At 28.6% G+C, this 27816-nt stretch overlaps 7 protein-coding genes across 9 annotated transcripts; 3 read left to right on the top strand and 4 right to left on the bottom strand.

The window, feature by feature from the left end:
• Window positions 1-270: 270 nt before the first annotated feature.
• LOC106785393 (ATP-dependent RNA helicase dbp2-like) lies at window positions 271-5317 on the bottom strand. 2 transcript variants are annotated; one of them, XM_014745810.1, is made up of 7 exons: window positions 4987-5317; window positions 3843-4103; window positions 3534-3771; window positions 3116-3396; window positions 2543-3036; window positions 800-1054; window positions 271-709 (listed from the first exon to the last, which is right to left on the bottom strand). In XM_014745810.1, coding segments are annotated over exons 1-7 (1857 nt in total). In that variant the 5' UTR covers window positions 4989-5317; the 3' UTR covers window positions 271-383. The 2 variants fall into 2 exon arrangements, with proteins under 2 accessions (XP_014601296.1, XP_014601297.1); XM_014745811.1 differs by having other exon boundaries at window positions 812-1054.
• A 314-nt stretch (window positions 5318-5631) lies between these two features.
• LOC106785368 (RNA-binding protein 40) lies at window positions 5632-7927 on the top strand. Of its 2 annotated transcripts, XM_014745758.1 has the most exons (7): window positions 5632-5784; window positions 5917-6390; window positions 6471-6615; window positions 6680-7186; window positions 7266-7419; window positions 7501-7663; window positions 7777-7927. In XM_014745758.1, exons 1-6 carry the CDS (start codon window positions 5761-5763, stop codon window positions 7658-7660), a joined length of 1464 nt encoding a protein of 487 aa, XP_014601244.1. In that variant the 5' UTR covers window positions 5632-5760; the 3' UTR covers window positions 7661-7663; window positions 7777-7927. The 2 variants fall into 2 exon arrangements, with proteins under 2 accessions (XP_014601244.1, XP_014601243.1); XM_014745757.1 differs by having other exon boundaries at window positions 7501-7810.
• Window positions 7928-8152: 225 nt separating this feature from the next.
• LOC106785396 (DNA ligase 1-like) lies at window positions 8153-13226 on the top strand. Its single transcript, XM_014745815.1, has 5 exons — window positions 8153-8522; window positions 8888-9164; window positions 9276-9562; window positions 9700-9937; window positions 10042-13226. The coding sequence occupies exons 1-5, from the start codon at window positions 8343-8345 to the stop codon at window positions 10089-10091; spliced, it is 1032 nt and encodes a 343-aa protein (XP_014601301.1). The 5' UTR covers window positions 8153-8342; the 3' UTR covers window positions 10092-13226.
• Window positions 13227-14925: 1699 nt separating this feature from the next.
• On the bottom strand, window positions 14926-21785 carry LOC106785408. The gene is made up of 4 exons (XM_014745834.1): window positions 21704-21785; window positions 15987-16146; window positions 15612-15833; window positions 14926-15520 (listed from the first exon to the last, which is right to left on the bottom strand). Exons 2-4 carry the CDS (start codon window positions 16131-16133, stop codon window positions 15035-15037), a joined length of 855 nt encoding a protein of 284 aa, XP_014601320.1. The 5' UTR covers window positions 16134-16146; window positions 21704-21785; the 3' UTR covers window positions 14926-15034.
• On the bottom strand, window positions 16300-21113 carry LOC106785407 (myb-like protein X). Its single transcript, XM_014745833.1, has 10 exons — window positions 21049-21113; window positions 20692-20971; window positions 19038-19248; window positions 18719-18951; window positions 18346-18635; window positions 17488-18264; window positions 17095-17202; window positions 16881-16982; window positions 16491-16791; window positions 16300-16383 (listed from the first exon to the last, which is right to left on the bottom strand). Exons 1-10 carry the CDS (start codon window positions 21111-21113, stop codon window positions 16309-16311), a joined length of 2442 nt encoding a protein of 813 aa, XP_014601319.1. The 3' UTR covers window positions 16300-16308.
• A 997-nt stretch (window positions 21786-22782) lies between the features above and the next one.
• On the top strand, window positions 22783-24189 carry LOC106785395 (RNA-binding protein 8A). The gene is made up of 4 exons (XM_014745814.1): window positions 22783-23132; window positions 23313-23459; window positions 23534-23795; window positions 23891-24189. Exons 1-4 carry the CDS (start codon window positions 23072-23074, stop codon window positions 23919-23921), a joined length of 501 nt encoding a protein of 166 aa, XP_014601300.1. The 5' UTR covers window positions 22783-23071; the 3' UTR covers window positions 23922-24189.
• Window positions 24190-24301: 112 nt separating this feature from the next.
• LOC106785394 (26S protease regulatory subunit 6A-B) lies at window positions 24302-26386 on the bottom strand. Its single transcript, XM_014745813.1, has 3 exons — window positions 26209-26386; window positions 24810-25943; window positions 24302-24727 (listed from the first exon to the last, which is right to left on the bottom strand). Exons 1-3 carry the CDS (start codon window positions 26248-26250, stop codon window positions 24617-24619), a joined length of 1287 nt encoding a protein of 428 aa, XP_014601299.1. The 5' UTR covers window positions 26251-26386; the 3' UTR covers window positions 24302-24616.
• Between the last annotated feature and the right edge of the window lie 1430 nt (window positions 26387-27816).

The following is a 27816-nucleotide window of genomic DNA, read 5'->3' as shown; positions in this document are numbered from 1 at the left end:
CCTTTGCACAAAATGTAAAGATACTTAAGTTTTCTGACCTATACTATTATTATATCCGATAATTCGTCATTTTACAATACCAACTATATCTTCTTCTTTGCTTTTTTTATATTTCCGACATATGGTATCATTTGTAATTAAAAAGTCACACAATAGGAGAATATAATAAAATATTTGACTTAGAAACATACTGTTAATTCTAGATAAATGTTTTACACATATCACATTTATCAATACCTTGCTTCCGTGCAATCTATTTTGTCTTGCTGCAAAGTATGTTTTTTTTTCTTTTTTTTTTTTATACATAAATCGAACCACATGTGCTATAGAAATATACTTTACACTTTTAATAGCATGCTATCATTAATGAGTTTAAATTGGAATTAATATGTAGCACCTCTATATTGATAATTATTTCCATAATTATCGCTATCTCCATAAACTTGAGACATATTTTGACTATAGTTTCTCTGTGTAGTATATCCATAACCAGTATTTGGACTAATTGAATTGTTTTGCTTTAAGTTATTATAATTAGTATAGTCTGATCCTGAATAACCGCTTGATCCAGATGGATAAGAACTGCTAGAACGAATACTTCCTCGTCCTCTAAGGGTACCACTACCCCGCCCTCCTCTACAATCAATATTTCCACGTCTTCCGCCAGTTCTATCTACACTTCCAGATGAACTGGAGAAACGTTTAGCACCTAAAATTTGAATATGCATACACTAATGTTATTTTAATTCAATATTTTCATATAATTAGCCTTGGAATAAATACTACAAGGTATATGTACATAAAAACACACTTCTGTTTCCAAAATTTCCTGATTTGGCCATTTCTGCCATTTCACTCAATCTTGGATTAATATTTTGTCCAGCTTCTCGTAATACTTCTATTAGATCTCCTGCATGTTTCATATTATGACTTGTAAAAAATGCATAAGCTGTTCCTGTTTGTCGTCTGCGTCCAGTACGACCAATTCTATGTATATAGTCCTCTGATGATGATGGGTAGTCAAAATTTATCACATATTTGACATCATCCACATCTGTGAAGTAGGATTAATTAAAAATAATAAAGATGGTGGCATTCATAATGAATAAATAAATATCTTCTCATATGTATAATTATAATTACGACATAAGTATTTTTTATATATATATACATATATATATATATATATGAATATATATTTTGTTTTCGTTTATTATTAGGAAAGTATAATAAAATAATAAGTCATCAAAGTAATAAAAATATACAATGATTACAACATTTATTACTTTACCTGCTCTTAATTGTACAATTAATTTTTAAGACATATTTTATTACATGTCAGTAGTAGTAGTAGTGATTTTGTAAGACTTCTTTATTTGAACTGATCATCTTATAACATATATTTTCAATACATATTATTCAGATATTAAATTATTATATAATTTTATTTATTAGTGTAATTATTTATATGTAATTATTAGTATTATATTAGAAATAAATTATATTTTTATAAAGTAATATGGAAAAACTTTTAAATAATCAGTCAATAAAAGAAGTTTGAGAATCACCCACCTTTTATCAGGTATTTCCGACGTAAAATCAGCAAGCGTAGTGCTGCTTGCTTTTTAAGTAGACCAATTTTTGTTGTTTCATTATGGAAATATATCGTTGGCCTAGAGATTAGACAGACACAGCGGTGGTGTCTGGTTTTGGGATAGAGGCAGCATTTTACGGTTTAAGCCTGAGTGCATTGAATTTATAACTTTTACATCTTAAATAATGAGAGGCACTAAGTACAAAATTTAGAAAATGTACTTGAAAATAAATTATGAAAATTATAATAATCAAAGATAGAAGATATTATGAATGTTATTTCTCAACAAAAGATTAATTACAATTCTATGATAGAAAAATGTAATTTACATATTAATTAATATAATATAAGATACTATTATGTTATAGAACATATAATACTGTTATAAAATATCGACATATAAACTATACCCTAAAGTATTAATTATGGAAAATAATAATATTTTTAGCACAAGAGTTATAATGAATATATTTTAAAATAATAAAAAATAAAATTTAGATAATCACTGTGTCTGCCCAATACTGGCAGTACACCACATTGTGTTAGGGAACTCTGTGCCTCTGAAAAAGAAAAGCAGACAGACTTAGTGGTAGCTTGTGTGTATTTTAGAGCCCCACATTTAAAAGAAATTGTTCCTTTAATATTTTATTAATTAGAAAGAAAAAAAATAATTTTTATATTTTTTTATCTTTATTTTGTATAATTAAGTTGATAAAAAATCTACTACTGATGAAATAATATATGGTTTTTAAATATATAGGGCTCTAAAATGTAGCTTAGAACAATAATCATAATGGTTCCAATGCATCACACATTGCTACACTCACAGCTGTCGGCCGGCCTTACTGCAATAACGCATCACTGGCTAATCCAATAAGTGTTGCCTATTCCCAGATGTATGCTACTTTACTATACCTATCAATGGATGATAAATTAAAGTGTACACACCTAGACCTCTTGCAGCTACGTCTGTTGCAACCAAAATCGGTGCTCGCCCGCTACGAAATTCCTGCAACACATGATCTCTTTCTTGTTGATTTTTATCACCATGAATGCTCAAAGCTTGCCATCCATCTCTTCTAATATTTCTTGTAATGTCGTCAACTTTTCGTTTAGTTTCTACGAATATTATTGTTTTGTTTTCTTTTTCAGTTCCAATTTCTTGAAGTAGCCTATATAATTTAATGTCTTTCTCAAATTCTTGACAAACATCTACAATTTGTACAATGTTATGATTGGCTGATAAAGTTAACGATCCTATATTAAGATGGGTGTAATCGGTCAGAAAATCTTCAGCCAAAGCTCGAACTTCCTTAGGCCATGTTGCAGACCACATTAACACCTGCCTGTCAGGTCGTATTTGTTCAATAATTTTACGAATTTGAGGTTCAAAGCCCATGTCTAGCATTCTATCAGCTTCATCAAGCACTAAATAAGTGCATCTGGTAAAATATCATTAGAGAAAATGTTTACTTTTAAAAAAAAAACAATACGGAAAATGAAAATTCTATAGGTGGTTACCTGCGCAAATTTGTAGTTTCTCTCTCCAAAAAGTCAATAAGTCTACCTGGTGTAGCAATGCATATTTCAACACCTCTTTCTAAATCATGAGCTTGTGGTCCTTTAGGCGCACCACCAAAAATACATGTATTTCTTACAGCCGCAGATTCACCAAAACAGTTAGCTACTTCTTGAATCTGTTGTGCAAGCTCTCTTGTCGGAGCCAATATCAATGCAATTGGACCATCTCCTTTACTTAAGCGTGGTTGATGTATAATATGCACAATTGCAGGTAAAATATACTATGAATAAAATAAAAAATATATATATTTAGTTTCCTTTATAACGTAATATTTTTTTCTTGATATTTGTAGTTAATTTAAACATACTTTAATATTTCACATCTGTAATGAACTAAAAGATTCTTTGTTTAGCTTACTCCAAGTGTTTTCCCAGAGCCAGTTTGTGCAATTGCAACAAGATCTCTCCCACTAAGTGCTATTGGCCATCCTTGTGCTTGAATTGCTGTAGGTTGTGAATATCCTTGCCTGCGAATTCCTTCCATTACATAAGGTGGAAAATTACCTTCCTCAAAATACTGAATAGGATTAGGAACATTAACTCCTTTTACAGTTATTTCAGCATTTTCACGGAATTGTGCAACTTCTTCTTTAGACCTGTTATCACAGATATTTTATAATATAAGAAATTTACTAAAATAATAATCTTGTAGTGTAATAGAACTTACCTGTTTCTGACAGCAGGATGTTCTATATAAAAATCCTTACGCAATGGTTCTAAAGAGCGAGCATCCCAATTTACTTTCCTTAAACTTCCTCCAGGTTGTTTACCCTTTAGCCCACCCCGTCCAGTACTAACACTACTTCCTCTTCCTCTGCCATTATATCGACTATTAAGATTTCCTCGACCATTGTCACTACTTCCTCTGTTACTTCCTCTACCACCACCTCCTCTACGACTTCTGCCTTGATCTCTGTCTCTGTTATACCTACATTATATATAAATATGAAATTAAGTAAGATATAAAGTCTTACCAACATTTACATTTATTTTCAACAACTTCAAATATATTATAAACATAGATCTTATAAAATGAGAGATGAGAGATTAAGGTAATAAATTAATGGTCGTGAAATGAAATTAAGATTATAATAATAATAATACTGTTAATTTGTACTAATTCAATATACACTACAATTAAGTTACTTATATTCAACTCTGTTAATAACCTGGAACTCTAGCTGTTTTAATTACTTTGAAAAGTTGTAGGAGTAACGTGGTTCTAGGAAAATTGATCATAACTGGGAGGACTCCTTGCTCTTTATAAAAACATTTGAAAAAAAAGCAAGAACAATGAATAATAATAAATTTGTGTCCTACCATGTCACCATCAGTGGAAAAAAAAGATTCTGATGTTTATTTCAACACACAAACAAACAAAAACGGTCTCTTTACTTTTAATTTTATATTTGAATTTTTCCACATCCGACAATCCTACATATTTATTAAATAATTCATGAAATAAAAATGTGACATAAAAATATTTGTTAATATAATAAAAAATAATAATCAATTTATAATGAAATAATGAAATAAGAAATAAATGATTAAGAAATAAATAATCTGTTTTCAAAATAAAAAATAAATAAATTGTATAAAGTTTACACTAGACACTAATTATTCGATATATAAAATCGGCATTTCAATTATTGATTACTGATGGCTGCATTACGGTTCTGCGACAGATTCTAGATATAACGAAAAGTGACGCAAGTCAAATATAATTCAAACATTTTATGTAAATCAAATAGAAGCTATTTTTCGAAGAATCATTTTTTTAACTGAAACTTTAATTGACATATTGTACTTACATATAGAAATCTAAAAATTTCAACGGCGGCAAGCAACAGATTAATTCACCTTTGCGGAAAGTCCCGTACAAAAGGAATCGATAAATCGCTACTACTGAATAAAGATGAAAATGAACGCTTTAATGGGCCCCACAAAGTTTAAACTGTCAAAACAATCTTTTAAAAAAAAAAACCTCTCGTTGATTTGTCAAATTGAGAAGATTAATTAACGTAAAACGGTGATTAATTTTGTGTTAGCCGGTGAATCACTCAGATCAAATTGACAAGTGAACTTCCGAAAGTAGTTCCGTGTAAACTGTTGCCATGACACCGCGGCGGAGTAATACACCGATTCACATTCGTGAGTCTTCTCGAAATCCATATTTCCCAATGTTTGTTAGTGATCCGAGGTGGCGCTCAAGTATAGAAAACGGTCACTGTTTCAATTTACATTAATTAATAACATTACTTTTCATTGTTTCTTACTGTTTATTTTCAATTTCACATAAATATGTATAACTATTGTAATAATATATTTTTCACTCATTAAAAGTTAAAAATCATGATATATTCATAATCTAATTTTTATAGTCTCTGTCAAACAATTCAAAATTGGCGCCAGTAATTAGATTAACTTATGCATTTGTGTGCAGCTATGTTCACATTAGTTCTTTGTGAAGTTAGCCATATAAATTAGTATGTATATACGTGTGAATATGTGAATAGGTGTATTCTTATAGTGTTTACATATTACTTTTATGAGTAATTTAAAGTCGTTACTTTATAGTTTTAAAGATGTCTTCTGAAACAGATAAATATGTCAGTTTATAATTATAATTATTATTATATGTAATTAATTATAAATCCCTAATTGTTTCTTATATTTAACTTGTAATAAAAGATGCAATAAATATCTAATAAATGATTGTTAATAAATATTCGTATTTACAGGTATATGACACTCTCAAAGTTCTTCACTTACCATCTCATCTTTCTGATCAACGACGAAATGAATTATTTCAAAAATATGGTGCTATCAAGACACATACTTTACGACCTTCTAGCAAATATACTATAACCTTTGCCAAATTTCCATCTCATAATGCAGCAAATGAAGCATTTTTACGTTTACATCAAATTAAAGTCAGAGGACATTATTTGTCAGTTGAATTTGCTAAAAAGTCTATACCAATAGAATACACTGAAAATGAATCTCGCCGGGAAGATAAAGATGACATACAAAAAGAAACAATTAATAAGTCTCATTTCCAAGCATTTTTAAAACATTTGTATGGAAGCTCAATGAATCAGATTTTTACACAACCACCATCACCAAACATTAAATATAAATATACACCACCAACAAAAAGTACTTTGTTGAGAATTACTATACAATTATTGAAAGAACCAGCTTTCTATACTCAGGTATTATAACTCTATTAAAATCTTTATTTTGTTGTATTATCAATATTTTTATCGTCAACACCTTTATTATATGTTTGAAGGTATTACATTTAATGAACAGAATGAATTTACCTCCACCATTTGAAGAACTGGATACAGAATTTCCCATGTTAAAAGAAATTTATGATATCGAAAAGTATAAAGATATTTTAGGCGAAGATATACTTGAACCAATAATAAGAAAAAGTAAGAAGTTTGAAATTTAAAATATTTAACTTTGAATTTAATTTTATCTTTTTTAATGCATTAGATGTTTCGCAAAATGACAAAAAAGAACAGGAAGAAACAGATGAAGAAGAATCTGAAATAGAATCTGATGAAGGTGCTAATGTCCAGTCTTTACAAAATATACCTGTAAAAAGAAAACATTCACAATCTAAAAAACGAATAAAAATTCCTAAATTTGTTAATCCTGCTAAACAACTAACATCAACTTCTATTCAAAAAGCAATCAGACCAGAAGATATGTTTGAGCCTGTACAACTAGGTGAATCTAAGAGTTTAAAAATTGAATTGAAAACTGTTGACAAATTATTAGAAGGAGTAGATGTAATATCTGAAGTTAAACTTGATAATACTCAAGAAATACAAGGTGGATTTGGATTAATGTTTCCTCCCAAAAATATTGAACACGTGAAACAAAATATAGAACATTCTAGTGAAGAATCTCTTGAAAAAACTTCCGAAGAATATTCTGAAAAAACTTCAGAGTTTATTACAACAGAAGAATTAACATCAAACAGAATATCAGTTAATGGTAAGAATATAATTTTAATCCCATCTACAATAATAAAAATTTTGAAAAAATTATTTATTTTATTCTATATACTTTATAGATCAGAGACTTCTTCCTGTTTTCAAAAATTATCATGCCGGGAAACCTACAAATCGATTGTATATAAAAAATCTTGCAAAACAAGTTGAAGCTAATGATTTGCACTATATTTATAAGAAATATGTAATATCAGGATTAAAAAATGCCGAATATGAGTAAGTAGTACAATATATATTTGATTGAACATAATTATATACCAGATATACATTTTATAATCATAAAATACTTAATTATAGATATAATGTTCGTCTTATGCAAGAAGGTAGAATGAAAGGGCAAGCATTTGTTACATTACAAAATACAGCTCAAGCACAGTTGGCTCTGCAAGAAACTAATGGTTATATTTTAAAAGAGAAGCCTATGGTTGTACAGTATGCTAAAGTATCAAGTAGCTAATAGGTATTATACGTATTATCTCACAGGATATTCATTTTTTATCTGTAATAACTTCTATGTGTATTTCCTTATATCTATTTTCTTATTTGAAAAATACAAAAAATATACTATTGCAGACAAAAATTATGAATAAACATCATTTTTCAACAAGGATGGCCGAGATCAATAAACTTATTCTAATTTTTCTATAGCGCAATTTTTAAAATTGTGCGGAGAAACAATCAAGTTAAAGGCTTATTATAGATACAACAAACAAATCAACAGGTATATTATCTAAACGTTAATAAATTAAATAAAAGCATTAAGAATATAAATTTATCATATAAAAATAATTACGAAAAGAAGTCTTGAAAACTTAAGGTAAATAAAATAAGGTCTCTTAGATGATTAGTGTAGTGATACGTTAAAGCCGCGTCAGCGTAAGTCGGCGCCCGCCTGGCACAATGGCATCAAGTAATTATACAATGGGCCAGTAGAGTGCGCTGATGTTAGATTTCTTTGCTCGATCAGCATTTATAAGAAATCATAGATGTATGCGCGCGCGTCCAATGTCCGGTTCACCGACCATCATCGCGTCTCAAACCGTATACGGAATCCATAGACATAATTCACTCCGTTGCCGTCCTACACCTTTTCTTCCTTTCATTACTTTCGTGTAGACGTTAACAATCCTGAAAACACGATGGACGTCTCCCTTTTGTTTCAACATACGCAGTATGCGATACCAATTGGAATAGTTCTAATTTGTGCCATTCTTGTCTTTGCTTTTGGTTTCAAGAAGGCCGAGCAACCACCGTTCGCTCAATTGTCCGACGTGGACCGGAAACTTAACAACAAGAAGCGCGGCAAAACCAAAGATAAGGTTGGTGGAAAATTTCATTTCTTCATATTGTCGAAGATTTTATGAAATATTTGAACTTTTTTGATCTACGTATCATTTATTGTTTCGATGATTTTGAGTAACCATATGGTTCATTGTGGCGGCGAGTAAACGCGTGCGCACACATCTGTGATAATCAGCTGGTTTTCGTTGAAACAGTTTTGTGTATACGTGTACGATGTTCTTCCGAGTGTATGACGTAACAAGGTATACTTCGAAACGTGGTTTAATATGTTTGTGTTTTACTATGTTCTCTGATCTTTACTAACTAATATTTCGCGCGTTTCTTTATTTTTTTTTATTTAACAATGTAAAATAATTTTTGAAATTATAAATTTATATTTCAGAAAGCTAGTAATGGTCAAGTAGCAAGTGAAAAGGCCAGTCCACTTAAGAAAACTGTGACATCGAAAACAGAAATTTCGTCAAAGAAAACTACATCAAAAGCAGATGAGATAGATAATAAGTCTAAAGAAAAGAAACAAGAGGATAATAAAATCTCTTCCAAAAAGGAAAAGAATCTAGTTGATGTAAAAGATGCTAAAGAAAATAAAATTGAACAAACAAAGAATAAGAAGAATTTGAAAAATTTAGTTCAAGAGAAACCAGTTGATTTTGACGATGGTAACTATTACGATATTACTTCTTTCAGTTAGATTTGTAAGTTAAACATTCATTAATTTTCTTTTATTTTATTCTTTTGATATAAATTAATATATTTGTATATAAATAAAGGTGATTGGGAACAAGCATACTCTAGAAAAGATAAGAAAAATAAGAAAAAAGAAGAAGAAAGTCCTTCAAAGAAAGGTAAAAAGGCAACAAAGAAAGCTGATATAATTAATGAAGCTGTTGCCAAACAAAAAGAACAAGATAAAAGTGAAGTTAAAGATAAAGTTGCTAAAGAAACAGAGAATAAAGAATTAAAGGAAAAGGAGAAAAAAGAAATAATACTTACTCCGATTACTGCTGACAAGGCAACTAAGGAAAAAGAATTAGAAAAAGAAGAAGAACAGAATAAGGTATGATATTGATTATATATTTTTACTATCATAATAGATTTGTCATTTTTTAAATGTAAATTTATATAAATAATAAATATATATAAAAATTGTATGAAAAATACTAGTAATCTACATATTTACATCTTGTCATATAGATTGAGAAATCAGAAAAAGAAGAAAAGAAAAGTAGCAAATCAAAAAAAAATAAAAAAATTTCTGAAAAAGAAAGTACGCAAGTATCGACAACAATCTCTGCAGCAGAAATAGACACTAAACCTATTGAAACTTCTGTACAAAAAATGAAAGATGATACAGAGAAAAAAATTGATAATTCTGATCCTAAAGGTGAGCCAACACGGGAAAAAATTAACTCTGCATCGGACGAAACAGGAGGTAATTCAATTTTATTGATTAAATATTATGTAATTATGAATATATTTCGAATTGAATGCCAAAGGAAACTTTATTAATGCACTTTATCATGTATGTTTGAACAGATGCAAAGTCACAGAAAAAACATAAAAAGAAGGCTCGGAAAGATAACTAAAGAAAGTTAAAAGTAATGATAAAGTTTTTCCACCAAAAGGAAATAAAGTGAGAAACCTACTTGATTCAAAAAACAAATATGCGTTGCTTTGAACAAGATGGGTGCTTTTAAAGTGACTTACCAATCAATCGCCTGACCAAATCGTTCCTCATCTTTGTATATAATGCAAATTGGGTTAAGTTCTTTAAGCGAATAATGTTATATATAGGATTCATGACATCAGGTGCGTACATAGCATTCATAAAAAGACTTCTTACATATTCCCAATATATTTCGACATGTCCATTGTAGCCACGCTGCCTTGCATTTAATGAAAGGGGCATAAGTCATAGTTTTTGACTTAGTGTAATCAACGAAAAACAAGATAAATTATTTTAACATGATATTATATGTTTATAATAGCATATTTGTAGATACTCTCTCTTAATCTATAGAGATATATCATGTCTTTAGAAGCAAAACAGTTTAAATAGTTAGAATCTAGTACTTATGCCATTTTATTTTTTAAGATTAACCTACAATGAATATTTTATATAGAAGAAATTTAGTTTGCAGTACTATATAAATATATTCAGTAGTAATTTTTCTTTCCTTAGTTTAATACTATTTCTAATCATTTATTTATACTTCAGATATTGTAAGTCAAAACGTAGAAAGTATGAAGTATACTTCAAATTGTCATTGTATAGGACAATCTCTTAAAAGAAAAACATTAATACGTTATTAAAACGTATAGAGATCTATAAAATACATATTTTCTTACATAAAAGATCAAAAATTACCTTTGTTAAAATGATATTTTAATGCTTTAAAGAAATTTATCAATTTTTAAAGCATTGAAATATATCGAATTAAATTCAGACTTAATAAAAATTTATTAAGATTTGACTATGTTTAACAAATATTTTTTTGTACTATAATGTGTGTGATGTTGATTACAAATAAATTTATAATAATAAGTTTGCCCAAGCACTGAGAAATGTATACAATTAAGTTACAGTAAAATCCATTTGAAAACATTGTCCAGATAGTGTCAATAGACTTGATGTACTATTGGACAATACTTTAAAAATTAATCATTATATCATATTATAGAAATTATATCCGTGAAGCAAAAGTGGTTGATAAAAATTACAAATATTTATTTTATTGAAGAATTATTAATTGTAAATATACGCATTATTGTTATATTAATATTCTGGACAAAAAGCTTAAATAAGCAATATGGGCCTAGCAAACTTTGATTTTCGAAGGACATACTTCAGAGTTTATACTTGCATATCTCATTTTATATTATATTTAAGTAGACACAATATATTTTTTTAATACGAGCTCTACATGCAAAAAAGATTTTGTCTAAATAAAATATAAAAATAAAACAAATTATTAATTGCTGACAATACTTTGCAGTTCAAACACAAAGTTAAATTTTATCTATATGTGGTATATAAATTGAAATACCAGGATACAAACTTGAATTGAGGTTTCATTTTCGAACTATTATTTGTAATTATGATAGAATAATAGTAATGACGATTAATATTTTTGCTAAGTCCAAATGCGCGTGTATTACGGTGCTATATATTATGCATAAAAAATATGGAAATTGTTCTTGTATATGTACTTGTGCATGTGCAAACTAAATTAATTTGTCATGTTTTATACTACTACAACATATTTAAACATACCTAATCAATTGGTACAAATCTGGAGCAACAGATTACTAATGAGTGTGATTCAAGTTTTATCAGATATATATATTTTTTTCATTACTATCCATATAAGTCATTTCAATGAGTCTTTTTTTTATTATTATGGCTCACGTAGAAATGGATAGATAAGTATTTTAAACATATATCAACATACATCGTTAAAAATGATTTTGTGCAAAATATAATTAATAATTGTTTTATTAATACATTAAACAGTATGCTCTGTATAAATGTGGAAATGCTGATAATAGAGATGTATAAAGATAAATGTGTTTATATAAAAATAGATGGATTAGAAGCATATATATTATAAGTCTTATTTTACATAAGGTGCTCCAGCTTATATTTTATTAGAAAACAATCTAAAATATGAAAAAGAATATTATTTGCAGTTATCAATTAAGAAAATAGTAATTATTGTAGTTATTGTAGACATTAATTGCAATATTGCAATTATTTTATATCTCATTTAAGCGTCATCTAATAATGTTTATGTTTATTTCGTATATAAATGAAAAGAGTAAGATAGAAAGAATATTTGAAGCATATGCCTGACGAAGCCTTGTGATAAGCATTTTATATACCTGAGCTTTATGGTTTGAATGTGCATAATGGGGCCACTAATGGTTCTTCATATTAAAAAAAAGCAGAAGATACCTTATTATATACTTTTTTTTTATAAATATAAGAATAGATTACAAAATAAAAAAATATTTTTATGTTTTATGTCTTTTCAAATATCGATAATTACAAGATATTTTCTGTGGTTTAATAAGAATTATAATTTAATTACAATATTCGTTATAATTGAGACAGACAAAATTGTAATACATTTCTCTTTATATAAAATTGACAAATGTTTAATCTATCATATCATATAATCAGTATATAACCCATTCATGTGCCAAACAGAAAATATATAGCTATACGTTATATTTTTCTAAGAGTAAATCTCATAAAAGAAAACTGCTATTATATATATTTACGACGTATATTTTGTGATCTTTGGTAGCTACATTTTTTTATTATTTGATATAGTTTATACACTATTAAAAATATTGTCTCTTTTTTTTTTAATTGCTCCTGTAATTTTCTTTTTCTTTTGACAGATTATTTCTATTGTAAATGGTAATTTTCTTAAAATTACATCTTTTATTAATTTTGTTTTTATAAAAACATTATTATTGTACTTAAATATATTTGATAATTTATTCGTACTGATGATATTGTGCGCTACTACAGTAAGCATATCTTTAGAAATACATTTTTTTAAGTAATAATTACGTAACACACTATGTCAAGAAGTTTTGAATGTTTAATTGGTTAATTATTAAAACATGTTACATTCATAGAAGCTTATCACGCATTATATGATTTTTTTTCTATTGTGAGGTAATTAAATAATAAAATAATGCAGTCAAAATTATACATGAAAAATAAATGCTCTTCGTGTACTTATATGAATATGCATTTTTTATAATATTTTTGTAGTAAAATTAAAACATTTAAAAAGCTTAATTAAAAAAAATATATAGTTATTGTAAATAAAAAGATAATGTTGAAATTGTACATATGTATATTAAAAAGTACTTCTCTGATTATAATTATATGTGCAATTGTCATTAAAATCGTAGTGATAGTTTTTAAAATCTAAATCTTAATGTTTGCATCGATGTAATATAAAACATAACAGGAAAATTGAATCAATTTCTGTCTATGCATTCCAGGATAAATTTTATTTATGACCAATTATTTGAAATATGTTTGATTATGAATATGTGTGATTGTAGATATGTTTCACGATTTTATTATATAAAACAGTGAATAAATTTAAAAAAGAAAATTATTTTGAAAATAAAAATGTTCTGAGTATCTACATAGCATTTTTACTACTTTCAGTTAATATAAAAAAGTTAAAATATAAATAATAATTTAAATATTTAATTATGTATATCTCAGGCAAAACAAGAAAAATTGTAAGTCATGATATGATTTTATTGACAGCATAATGGGTTAGAATATATAATTTATCTTACTCAAAAAGACTAAAAACATTGAAAACTTACTATAAATATATTGTTACAGCTATTTTTATTATGATTATAGCGTCGATAGATAAATATGTCATGTAAAGTGCGTGTGTTTTACTTAGATCTTATTGTTAGATGAAAAATCATTAGTTTCTGAGTTAGTATTAATATTAATCAAATGAAATAATAAGTAACAATGAAATTTTATTATAAAAAATCTATGGAAAATTATAATTCAAGAGAGATATTCTGCTCCCTGATTCTATATTTTATTTATGATTTGAAAGGAAAACAAAATGTCATTAATTCAGTGGTATCAAAAGTACCTCTTTTAAACAAAAGAATATTTGACTATATGATAAAGGTATTATTAACATTTGAAGACAAACTTATATTTCTATGATAATAAAAAAGGAATCTTATTGAATGCCCTTCATTTTGGCAGCAGAAGGTTTCTTTAACGTGATTGTGGTTTTGGTTGTGATATTTCGGTAAAACGTGCAAGAAATGTGAGCTAATGTGAATTAGAACAAAGAGGAAGATAAAAATAAATGAATAAAAATTATATTTTTCCAGCATATAATTGGTTTTTTATTATATTTGTATGTAGTATAATTGTGCGATATTGTGCGCATTTATTTGTTTATACTGTCAAAAAAGAGATATATATATATATAATAATAATTTTTAGTATATTTATAATTTATTATTCATATATTTTTGTTTTTAAGCAGATATGCTACTGGTATAAATTAAAACTACGAAAATTCTAAGATCACCAAAATTACTCTCCATATGAATCTTATACTAAATACCTAGAAGTTTTATTTTTTAATCATTAATGTTTCTAAACAAAAACGTTAAAGTAATTATAAAAGTTATTATACATATATTGAATATAATAGTAGCACATTAATAGCATTAAATGTGGAAATGTATGTAGATACAAGGTTCATAAACGTTATATAATGATCGCGTATAATCCTTACTAAATGTACCATTTATATTAGTGTATATTTTTATAAAGTTTCTATATTTAATTATTATTGTTAAAGATATTAAGTCTATTTTTATATTTTAATTACGTTTATGTCAATATTTTAACGTAATTATAGAAAAAGAATATGATAAGAAAAATCATAAAACTTGGAAGAACTTTTTAATATGGGAAATTTGTTCTTGTGTCCATAGTTCGTTTCATTCATTTTTTCGATTGACCTTTTTTGTTATATTTAGTGCACTTCCTTTTAAATTGTTTAACGGGTTTTGCGGATTCTTCGATATCACTTTCGCGCCTATTTTTATTACTTTTACTTTCCCGATTTTTACTAACTGGTTTTCTCGTTTCATGTTGAATCAATAAATGTGCACTTTTTCTAGGAGTTTTACTTTTGGCTTTAAGTTTCTTCCTCTTCTGCTTTTTAGGGCGATTCATGTTAGCGATAATAGCCTCGGTATCGGCAGAAATCTTTGTTTTAGATTGCTGAGTTAAAACAGTTACTCGAAGATACGAGTCATACAAAATATCGCCACAAGTTTCACCGAAACAATATTCTTCACCACACTCCCCGCAAATCTTAACACTACTCTCAATAATACCTGCTCGGTTTTTGTTACGTCTTATTGGACTTATAAAAGAGCGTCGTTCTTTTATACGAGTTTTTGCTTCTAATTTGCCCATTTCTACCTGCAGATAACAAACATACTTTGTTCAATAAACCATTCAGATTTTCTGGATTTATATTACAGTGTCATAGTAGTTAAAATATAAAAATTACCAATCTTGAAAACAACTCCTCATCTTGACGAAGTTTTGGTCTGATCGGCGTAAGCATTCTCCAATCTATTGCAACTTGTTGTAATTCGCGAAGACTTAAATTTTTCATGTCAGGTGGTATAGGATCTCCGTATGCCCATTCTTTCTCTATAGCTTTTAATTCTTTTTTAGTTGTTTTCCAAGAAAATTCCTTATCGCGTACTTTGGTATCTTCTCTTTTTACCTTAATGTGACAATAAAAATCATAATAATAATGAAAAAAAAAACATATTGTTATAAATATTTTTAGGAATTGTCAGGTCCTATATATTTTTGCTAAAAATAAAAGGATTCATAGATAAATAGTTACGATTAACTTAAAACGTTATAAACAAACCTTGTCTGTTTTGATTTTAAATTCTGGACAATGTTCTAATAATCGTCTGAATTCCTCTTGAGAATTACACGTTGCTTTACTCAGATCTGGTATTAAATTAGCATCTTTTTTATCGTCCTTCAAAAGATCATCTAACTCGAACGCCATTACAATTTAATATCTGTAATGCGAGAAAGAAGCCTCGTATCTTAACATTTTCATTTTTGTTTTCTTTTCTCATCTCATTCTCTCATATTTTCTATAATCTACACAATCGCTCTCTACAAAAATGGAAAGAAAACAAATAAAAAAATGTTTTAATATGCGTATGGTTTTGATAATATTAAAAAATTTCCGATGCAGTTGGCGATACCAAACTTCTATTGGGATCCCATTCTAATTGTTTCATTAAGAGACCCTGTAAAAATAATATATCATTAAATATTTTAAAAATAACGAACAGTTTTTTAAAAAACACGAACGAATTATATTTTATATATAATTAGTATGTAAAATCGTATGTACATTTCTTAAAGAATTTAATTTTTCCAAAATTTCACGTCCGCACCAAATATTAGACTGCTTATTTTCTGGCTTTCCTTCGATTTCATTCATATGATTAATATCGAGTAAACGTTTATTTCTATTGTTTGAGTTACTTTCAATATTAATTTTTCCATTTCGATCAATACGCAATGGTACAACAGAATTGAGACTATCCATTGATAGATCAGCATCATAACTATCAACCTTTAATTTCCTTCTAATTGAATTTCGCAATTTTACTTTTGTATTTATCGGTTTTCTTCTATCGGGAGACGGTGATCTATAGAAAGATTTAGAATGAATTTAATAGAAATGTAAACAAATACAAATATCATCTATGAATTAATAAAGGAATTATTGTTCGTATACCTTGACCCTTCATCGCTAGATTCAACTTGACGCTTTCTCAATCGCAATCGTCTCTGATAATGCGGATCTTTCTCACTTTGCGTTCTATACCGTGTACCTGGTCTATAAATTTGAACGTTGATCATATATTTGTTTCTATATTAATTTTCTGTGATGGTATATGTAAAAATTGTGTTAATTGAATTATTAGATACTGCGATTACTAGACTTATACCTGTTGGCATTCCAACGTGGTCTAGATTCAATACTTTGTCGGGGCTGAGATTTAGACCTTGTAAATGACTTAGTCGGAAGTTCTTCTGCTTGACATACATTTGTTGACCTTTCGATAATAAGATGAGTGTAAATTAATATACTGTTAAAATAGAATTTCGCACACGTATGTAATAATGCGTATGATAAATAAAAAAAAAAAGAGTTATAGGTGGTCACTTTCGTTTCTTCCGTAAAATATTAAAGAAGTTCAGCAAAATATTTTTCAAAAAATGATCGTCTTGAAAGAAAATAAGAATAGTAGTTACCGCCTTGTTATTATGCATTATAGACGAATAGCTTCCACGAATTTATTGTTGAAGCATTTCGCGATGTCGAACTTGGATCGACTCACTTTTCTACGTCTCTTCTGTTAGCATTGGTTGTGTCCTTCCGTTCCTTAATCGATCCATCCTTTGTTGAGGATTCTTGAATCTTCTCGCGAAGATCCTGAAGATCACTTTCAATATCGGTCTGCGTACCAAAATCTCGACCAGAGGTCACTCTGTATTTGCTGGGTGTAAGTAGGCGATTTTCAGTAATTGTCGATGAGATTTTCGATGAACTTTTAGCCAAAATAGGACTTCCTAGATTCTTCATTAGAACATCTAATCCCAAAGATAAACTTGATTCGTTTTCCGATTTTCTTGGACTTGGAGTCACGACCAAGTTTACTAATTGCAAATTAGCTTTTTTAAGTAACTCTGAATCTTCCAATCTTCCACTTAAAACAATTGCCACGTCCTTACTAATTGGAACTTGGACAGAATTGACTTCTTCTGTCGTGCCTTCCGATTTCTCCAAATGAACGATTTCGTTTTTTTCATGATCAATTTTTTTCTCAATAATTTCTTTTGCATCTTTTGGAATTTGAGATTCATGACAACAATTATACAAATGCTCTTGAGACTTATTATCTGTGCAATTTTTGACTGGATATTGTTTTATTTTTAAGTCGTAACTTTCGGTAGAATGATTTAACATCGGTTGCTCTATTTCGATACGTTTTCGACGATTCTTTTTTTCTTCTTTGGCTGAATTCTCCGCTGCTTGAAGTATTTCACGCATCGCTTCGGCTTTCTTTAATTTTGCTTCTTCTTTCTCTTTTAATTTCCTTTGCTCCTCCTCGAACCTTTTGAAATACGATAGATAATTTTAGAAAAATAAAATGAAAAAATAATTATAATAAAAATTAATATATTTAATATAATACCTTTCTTTTTCTCTATCCCTTTCTCGCCTAATTCTTTCCTCTTCCAATTGTTCTTCCCTTAACCTTCTCGCTCTTTCTTCTTTCCTTTGTCTATCTTTTTCTTCAAGTTGCTGCTTTATAGCATTTTGAAGTTCCAGAGCTTTCTGTCTTCTTACTTCTCGTTCTTGAAGAATGTTTGCATCAACTGGTATGTTTTGTCCACGAAGATAAGTTTTGGTAGTATCAGAACCGGTTGATCCAGTAGTTGAACTGTCTGGACTACTTGCACTATCGTGATTAATTACTAATACCTATATAATAACAAAAAATAATTGTATCGATAAAGAGAAAAATGGAGAAAATATGTCGATGAGAAAATTCATATATTTATTACTTGACTCGATTGGCCCAATCTCGAAAGCCAAGATGGGGGTGGTGGTGGATCTCCTCTCACACTATCCTGTCCCCAAACACTACCCCATCTGGGTCTATTTATTAATTCTCCAGCTCTTCCATCCGAAAGTCTTCTCGATGGTGGTAACGAGCTGTCTGGTGTTGTGTAATAAGGATTTTGCCAAGTTCTTTCCATTGTATCCGTTTCAGAACCCTTACATCCCGGTATGAGTCCTTAACAGATAAATACAATATTAATATTGAAATAAATAAAAATAATTAGTAATAAGTTGTTGATATTAAAAATGAATCTTCCTTACGCCGAGATTCCGGCAAGGATACATCGACGGAATCGCTGGCGTAACCCGAAGTTTCACCCTCGCGTTCTTCGCCTAACGAGCCGTAATGGGGTGACGGTTCGTTCTGGTTTTCATGACGATCGTTCGATCGATGCTGCTGATGCGGCTGTTTTTGTGGCTTATGAGTCTGGTGGTAACGCGACCCTTCGCCTTCGAAGTTACGTCGTTGTTCCTACAAAGACAAACGAGAACGTTGTACCTTTAATATTTTATAGACATGAGAAATGATCTACCATTTCGCGTGATTTACTTAAACTTATTTTCATATGATTTATAATCTTACATAAATTCTCGTGTATCGATTATACAAGATTATAACCACAATCGCGTGTAATAGAAAAACGGATATTGCGTGACGGACGGGTTCGTCCATCGTGCTCTTTATGGATATTGTTATATGGCATTCAAATAAATTTACACGGTTACGTATCACTGTATAATATGAGCACACGACTTGTCGAGGATTCTTCAACTTGTATTGGTATATTTAAGATTATTCATTGAAATCTACTTAAAAGATAAAAACATTTTTTTTTTCAAATAATATCAATAAATTATTCAATTTATTGTAGGCATATATATGGAAGAAAAATAAAAAGTAAAGAATAAGAAATAAGAGGAAGTTCTTTGCACGAAGTAAACTTAAATTATATCGTGACATTATTGGGGTCGATGAACCTTAATTATACGATAAAGATCGATTTACTAGAGTGTCTTACTTCTACTTTTCCTTTATAGAGACTTAACGATCGAGTGTCGTGGTTATTGACCTAGTATAATGTAATGATTATAAACCTAATTCGTCTCTTAAGTAATATTGTTTGTTATTTTGCGTTCCGACTTTACATGGAAGTGTATAGACTGGATAGTTCCTCTTAGAGTCAACAGTTCATATTTCTTTAAAATATTAAATGTTACTCCGATCGAAAAGACAAGACTTTTAACAAGGCTGGTATATTCTAATAATTGAATTCCATGTTATATTTACTTTAACAAGTCATTATTCTTGTAAACTTTTACTTAGGGCGTAACTGTCTTAATATTTGTAAAGGATCTTCTATACCCATCATCATCAAATAACAATCCGATAATCTCTCGTGAATAAGTTACCTAACGGCTTTTTTGGGGGTACTTGCCGCTAATGTATACGAAGTCTAATAAGTCTGAGCTTTTTCTTCCATGCCTGTGTCTGTATTTTTAGTTCTACAATAAATATTTTAACAACGTCTATGGGTTTCTACTTATTGTATCTAATACTTATATATAAATAGACCTCTTTAGGAAACCTAAGGTATCCTATATTCACCTTTCGACTTATTTGAGTCATCCTCGTTCGTTTCTATATAGACTTATACTTCCTAAACTAACAATAAAATTGCTATTCAATTTCAAATTCCTATGCCATATTAAATTTAAGCTTCGTGATGTTCGATAGTTAATTGATCAGAATTCAACCTTCAACGGATTAGAAATAGTAATAATAAATAAGAAGACATTTTTACAGTAATATATTCGTGCAAATTTAATGGTCGTTATGTTTAATCGACAGTAGCTGCATAAATGATTAACTATCTAAACGCTATGTTTAAGATCAATAAAATTTCAAAATACTGACCTGATATAGATATTGTTGCTGATCTTTATTATAAATTGGCGGCAAACTCGGACTTCTGCGTCGAATACGCGATATTTCTGTGTGGTCATTAAGATTAATTAAACTACCACTAGAGTAATCGAAATTCTTCAAATTCGTTGTAGCATTTCCAGTATTATCTGTTGATAAGGTCTTTAAGCTCACGTTGCTTCCGTAATGAGCAGTTGCACGGAAAGGTTGCGATGATATCTGCTTATCTTTAGTGTCGATTAAAGACAATCTCGAGCCAGTTGCATATGTGCTGTATTAGGTATTTTAATAAATTATTTCATTTATTATTTGATCGATATACACGATCAATTATTATTCAATATTTACCGAACAGTCGTGCGGATAGTATCATTGTGCTTCAGCGTACCCCAATTTCCACCAAGATATGCCATTTCTTCTACAATATGTAAATAAAAAGATTAATGAAAGTTACGAAAGCATAAAGTTCACATTAATTAATGATAAAATATTTTTACAAACTCATCAAAGTGTTACATCATAAAATAACTTTTTCCGAGTATTGAATACAGATGGTTCTATACTTTACGAATAAATTTATTTCGAAAAAAAAATCTCTTTCAAAAAATGGAAATTACCATGTCCCACAGACACAAATGATAATCTTATAAAGAAAAAATCGTAAAGCAAAAACTACCTGTAATTATCAATTAAAACTGTAAGCAATTAATAATTAAAATAAAGCAAATTAAGAAATATGCGTAATCGATCGTAATCATCTCCCTCCTTGATAATCAAGGATAGACATACCTCTTTCCTTCGCCCACTGAATCCTCTTCTGTTCTACCAGAGTCGTCCTCGCGTTCATCATCAACGCGTAACATCGATTTCACGATTGACATCGAGGAAGAAACGCGCGGGTTTTTGGTGAAATGACGATATAAATGGGGCAAGAAATGATGAAAAATGTCCTAATAACATCCAAACTCCTAAAGAGATTTGGATAATTGGAAATATATCCTACCTAAAGTATGTTCCTACGAAGACAAAGGCAGAGTATGTAGTTTGGTAGCGATAGCTGATGAGTAACTTCCGGTGGGAACTTCGAGGACGAACTCGCGAGTTCATCCCAGGTCGAGTCAATATTTGTGACTGCGGTAGGCCTGTAAGACTGAACTGGGTTTACCTGCCATTAATTCATATATACCTTGTGCTTACATACCATCGGTTGAACTTACACGGGTAAAATTCGATCGTTCTCCGTTTCCATAGGAACTGTTGTGGAATCAACCGCGTGATATCCGGCATGTTACCACTTCTCAGGGTCGATAATATTGATTCTCAGGATATGATAACGGATAATGACCTCCACAGTTACATTTGACGGTCAGAGATTAGCATTTACAGAGGAATGCAACAGCTTCAATGCCCTCAAGATCGGATATTCAGATTAACTAATTTCCGTATCTTAATTTCCTGTTCTACAGTTTCAAATTGTGTTTCTTTAATTCCTTTTCTTTCTTTTTCTTCTAGTAAAATTGATTGTAATTCAAACATTCTATTATACTTTATTTGTTTAAAAAATGATAAGAGTATCAAGGAATATCTTTGATCAAACTGATTAACAAAAATATAGAATTCAAAATGAAATTTCACGAAGAATAAATATTATTATATTTTGATATGAAGGATGAAAATAAGACAATAAAATACATATATATTGTGAATTTTGTGTGTACATAAATACACGGCATTTAAACTTTGTTCTTTCACATTTATATTTTATATGATTTGAAATAAATGTGTTATTTTTCGTATAGTATTGTAAGAAATCATTAAGAATAAAAAATGTATTACAAACCTAAAATGATAAATATATTAAGATTTTATGTTTTATATTTAAGGTGTTATAGGATTAAATAATAAGATGTAATATATTAAAAGAATATAAAATTGATCAAATATTTAATTTGAATACGACTAGAATCCATCTTTAAAAAAAGTATCGATTATTTTTAGTCACAGTGAAGCTAGTATCGATAACGAAGCTTGCACCATCTAGCGGTTAAGTTTAATACAACTACGCTACCTCATTAAGTTCTATAAATACAGCCTTGAATTTGTTATGTGTTTGATTAAAAATATAATTACGTTATTAAAAATTATATTATAAAAATCGACGCACAGGACTGTATGTATAAGAATTCAAAGGGTATTTTAGACGCTAACGCGTCAAAACGACACTAGCGCACCTACAAACAGATAGTAAAAGAAGTTTAGTTGATGATTTTTTATAGTTTGTGATTACTTCTCTTGGTTAAATCTACTCTAATTAAAGTGGTTTAAGGTTTGATATAATTAAAATAAGTGATTACTACGATAACTCTTCAAAATGGTAGATGTTTTAGACATCGATAATGCTGAAGATTTCGAGGTTGATGATGAAGGCGATCGTAAGTTATATTGTCATATATTTATTTATTTTTATAAAAAATGAGATACCGCCAATACACCTAACCTATGTTTACTTCCTTTGAACATTTGATTGTTTTTAGTTTGAAGTATATTTTGTAGAAAAAAATGATATTATTTTGACTAGACTTCTTGCTCAATAATTAATATTCACGTTGCAGAAGGAATAGCTCGATTGAAGGAAAAAGCTAAAAGAAGAAAAGGTAGAGGACATGGTGCTGAATTGGTGTCAACGCGTGATGATGTTGGACATTATGAGTCTATGCACGTTGTAGAAGAAGATGATGATGAACCTGGTCCACAAAGATGTAATTAAAACTATTAATGAATAAATTAAAAATTTCTAATATACGGCGTTAAAAATACTTATTTAAATTTCTAGCTGTGGAAGGATGGATTTTGTTTATTAATTCAGTGCATGAGGAAGCTCAAGAGGACGATATACAAGATAAATTTTCAGAATTCGGACAAATAAAAAATTTACATTTAAATTTAGATAGAAGAACAGGTTTTTTGAAAGGTTACGCTTTAGTAGAATATGAAACGTTCAAAGAAGCGCAAGCTGCGAAAGAGGCATTAAATGGTACAGATATTTTGGGTCAAGCAATTTCTGTTGATTGGTGTTTCGTCAAAGGACCCAAAAAGTAACTTATATCTCTTTTCACATTAATTTATTTATTATTATATATATTTCATTTTTTGTGTTACTTACATCTTATTTATTTATATCTGCTTTCAGAATTAGAAAGAGAAGTCATAGAAGACGGTGAAAATAAACGCAAGGATATAAATATATATACAATTATATATTTACAAAAAAAATTTTTTCACTTTTTCTTTTTAAAATTAATGAATATTACATATATACAATTAAGAGTAATAACAATAATGTGGAAAATGATACTTGAACAATAATTCTGATCAGAAAATCTATCTCTTTTTTTATCTTTGAAATGTTACTATATTACTCTATTTTATTCTATCTATTGGATTTATTATCGTATTCATTATAAAAAAAAAATAAAATGATAGAACTTACTTTTTTATTTCATACGTTTTAAATGACCATATCAATAATATTTAATTTTGTAGAGAAGAAGCAAATGATACTTTTCGTTTGTTATTATTTTTAATATAATCTTGCAGAAAGTAAGAATTAGTTCTTTATTAATTCTTTTGTTAGGTACAAGTTTCAGAAGAATGTAAATGCATTTGCTTATTGCATAACATGTTTCCATTTCCATTTATAATTAGCATAAGATTTGCTAATTTTTTCTCTATTTATTATATAAAGTATATTGATAAGTGTGTCGGTAATTGATATAATAGGTTGAATCAAAATATTTTTTTAAATTTATTTTATTATATAAACAATCTTAATATTAGATAAATAATAAAAATCATTTTTTCTATTTTTTGACAATACACTTACAATTACCGTCACAAATAAGAACATAAAATATGATTAAGCATAGTAATTAAGATTTGCTTTCTTCTTTGCTTGAACTTCATTGATAGCTTCCATCAAGTCTTCATGAGTAACTGCAGTTGCATTACGTCTTAAAGCAATCATGCCCTATAAGAAGGAAAAATATTAAATTTTAATAAATAATATAATATGAAATTATATATTGTGAAGATACAAAAATGTTACATACTGCTTCAACACAGACAGCTTTACATTGTGCTCCATTAAAATCATCAGTTGATCTAGACAACTCTTCAAAATTAACATCTGGTGACATATTCATTTTACGTGAATGAATTTGCATAATTCGTGCTCTAGCTTCTTCATTAGGATGAGGAAATTCGATTTTTCTATCCAAACGTCCTGATCTTAGCAGAGCAGGATCTAAAATATCAACTCTATTCGTCGCAGCTATTACTTTGATGTCAGCTGTTGAACTGAATCCGTCTAACTGATTGAGAAGCTCTAACATAGTACGTTGTACTTCCCTATCACCAGCTTTTTCTGAATCAAATCTTTTAGTACCAATAGCATCTAATTCGTCTATGAATATAATTGCAGGTGCTTTCTCTTTAGCTAAAGAGAATGCATCTCTAACTAATTTTGCACCATCACCAATAAACATTTGTACAAGTTGTGGCCCAGCCAATTTTAAAAACGTTGATTTAGTTTGTGCTGCACATGCTCGAGCTAATAAAGTTTTTCCTGTTCCTGGTGGGCCATACAAGAGTACACCTTTTGGAGGTTGTATTCCCAGATTTTCAAACTTTTCTTTATGAGTCATAGGTAAAACTACAGCTTCTATCAACTCTTGAATTTGTTTATCCAACCCTCCAATGTCAGAATATTGTTCAGTCGGTCTTTCATCTACTTCCATTGCCTTAACTCGAGCATCATATTCAGCAGGTAATGTTTCAAGAACGAGATAACTATCTTTATTAACTCCTACCAAATCTCCAGGTTTTAAAGATTCTGCATCTACCAAGCCTATTACTGGAAGAAAATATGTTTGACGAGTTGATGTTTTTATAACAGCACATTTGCCTTTTCTTTGAGCATCTAAATCAACAACAGCACCATCCTCTTCTCCCATGTCCTGTGGATCTACATCCAGCAATTCGATGACATTAGAAACTAAGTAAGGTAATGTTTTGTTAACTTTGATCTTTTCTGTGTTTTCTTTAATCTTATCATTTTGCGCTTGCAGTTCATGCGAGATTCGCATAACTTCACTTTTCATTATTTTTATTTCATTATCCAATAACCTGGTACGTGATACTATTTCGTCAGTAGACATTCGAAGTACATCTTCACCCAAAATTTCCTAAAAATTAAATATGACAATTAAACATGACGATAATATTTATTGCTAGATAAAGACTAAGACAACGATTATTTTATTGATTATCAAACGTATTTAGCATATTGGATATATATATTAATTATACAATTTGTATGTTAGAGTCAATTTATCAGATTTTCTATTTATTACAAATAATATTCCACACTTGATAATACTCTCTATTCGTTTAGATTTGCTTGTCATGCAATCATTCATAACCTTTGATCAAATATTTTATTCATTATACCTCTACGTCTTCCCAGATAGATTTATCTTCGAGAGTAGCCATTTATCCTAAATATGCGTATTATTGAACGTATGTAATATAGAAGAGTTTTTGTAGAACAATATTTAAATATTTCTTCTTGGGTTAAACCTAGCTCGAGGATTTTAACAATGTTCTTAAATTATTTTTAAAATAGATGGAAATATGTGTTGAATTTTTAAAAAACAATACGCCACCATACGTTCAGAATTGGAAATTACCTGTTTCCTATCGATAAAAAAGATTTCGTCAATAACGACTCATAAAAAAATAAAATTGCTAAATACATAGACTATTTTATAGTTTCATTAATTTTTTGACCATAAATATAATATTTACTAATCCGTTTATTATAAAAATCCCGATTTTAGAGATATATTTTGTAAAGATGAACATGAATAATGCAAAAAGTATTAACTAATAAATCAAAACTATACTGCTTGCAAATGCAAAATTTGTATCATTATTTATATACATATTTAAAATTTATACCAAAAAATACAGCAGAACCAAGTACAGAAATAATATAAATTGTATAAATGAAAATATACAAATCAATTTGTATTTTTAATACATATTTAAAGAATAGTATTATGTGTGCTTGAAGATAACAATACCAATAATATCAAAGCATTTATTAAAATTAGTATAATTTAGGCAATACAGTTAAAAGATTCGTCTGGCACGAGATGGTTTTTTAAATTGATCTATATTATATATTGTATTATAGATAATCAAAATATGAGTGTGTGCACGTGTGTGTGTTGCATAATTAATTGTTTTAATTATATAAATAATTTGGTCTCAATTTTTATCAACGAAGAAAATGCAATTAATAATACATAAATTTCTATAATTTACTATAAAGCCAAAATAAATGTAGTACAATACGTTAAAGCAATATTTGATTTTTGTACTTTATATAGTTATATCATATAGTTAAAGTACTGTACATTATATTGTGGTATGTTAATAACATTATAAGAACTTCATTGTTAAATATTCCTGATAAAGGACTAGATTTATTTATTTTACAGAGCCATAGTTCAATAAAGTTATCTTTTTAGGTAAACCGATTAAAATATCTAAATTCATAGCTAGAATTCATTTTTTTCACAATTCCATCTTTTAGGCACACCTGTTTAGTAGTATTACAATAGATCTCCATTTTCTAAAGTGATTTTTAAATAATATGAGATATTATAAGATAAATTAATTATACTTATAAATTGATTTTTTATAAGATATAATAATCTAATATAAAGTACTATATGAAATAAATGTCTGATATTAAATTTACTCGAAGTTAAGAGAATATAAAATTATTTTTTGTGTAAAAAAATTCGTAGCTTTACAGAATTCCATATCTATTTAACTTAAATTAATGCTAAATACAGTACCATTGTTTATAAAGCACCTGTACTATTGTAAAAACAAATACTTTCACCATGCTGTCTTTTCATAGCACTTATGCATTTCATTGTTATCGTGATAGTGAATCAATGAAAATTTCATCAAATGAAATCTGCATATTTTTAAAAATATAAATTGACATTATTATCATATTCCAATATATATACTAAAAAGACT

The sequence above is a fragment of the Polistes canadensis genome, unplaced genomic scaffold, assembly GCF_001313835.1.
Source record: "Polistes canadensis isolate GaletaPanama2010 unplaced genomic scaffold, ASM131383v1 scaffold_49, whole genome shotgun sequence".
Lineage (NCBI taxonomy): Eukaryota > Metazoa > Arthropoda > Insecta > Hymenoptera > Vespidae > Polistes > Polistes canadensis.
Note: the sequence above shows the minus strand (reverse complement) of the source record. Positions and strands in the feature narration are given on the sequence as shown.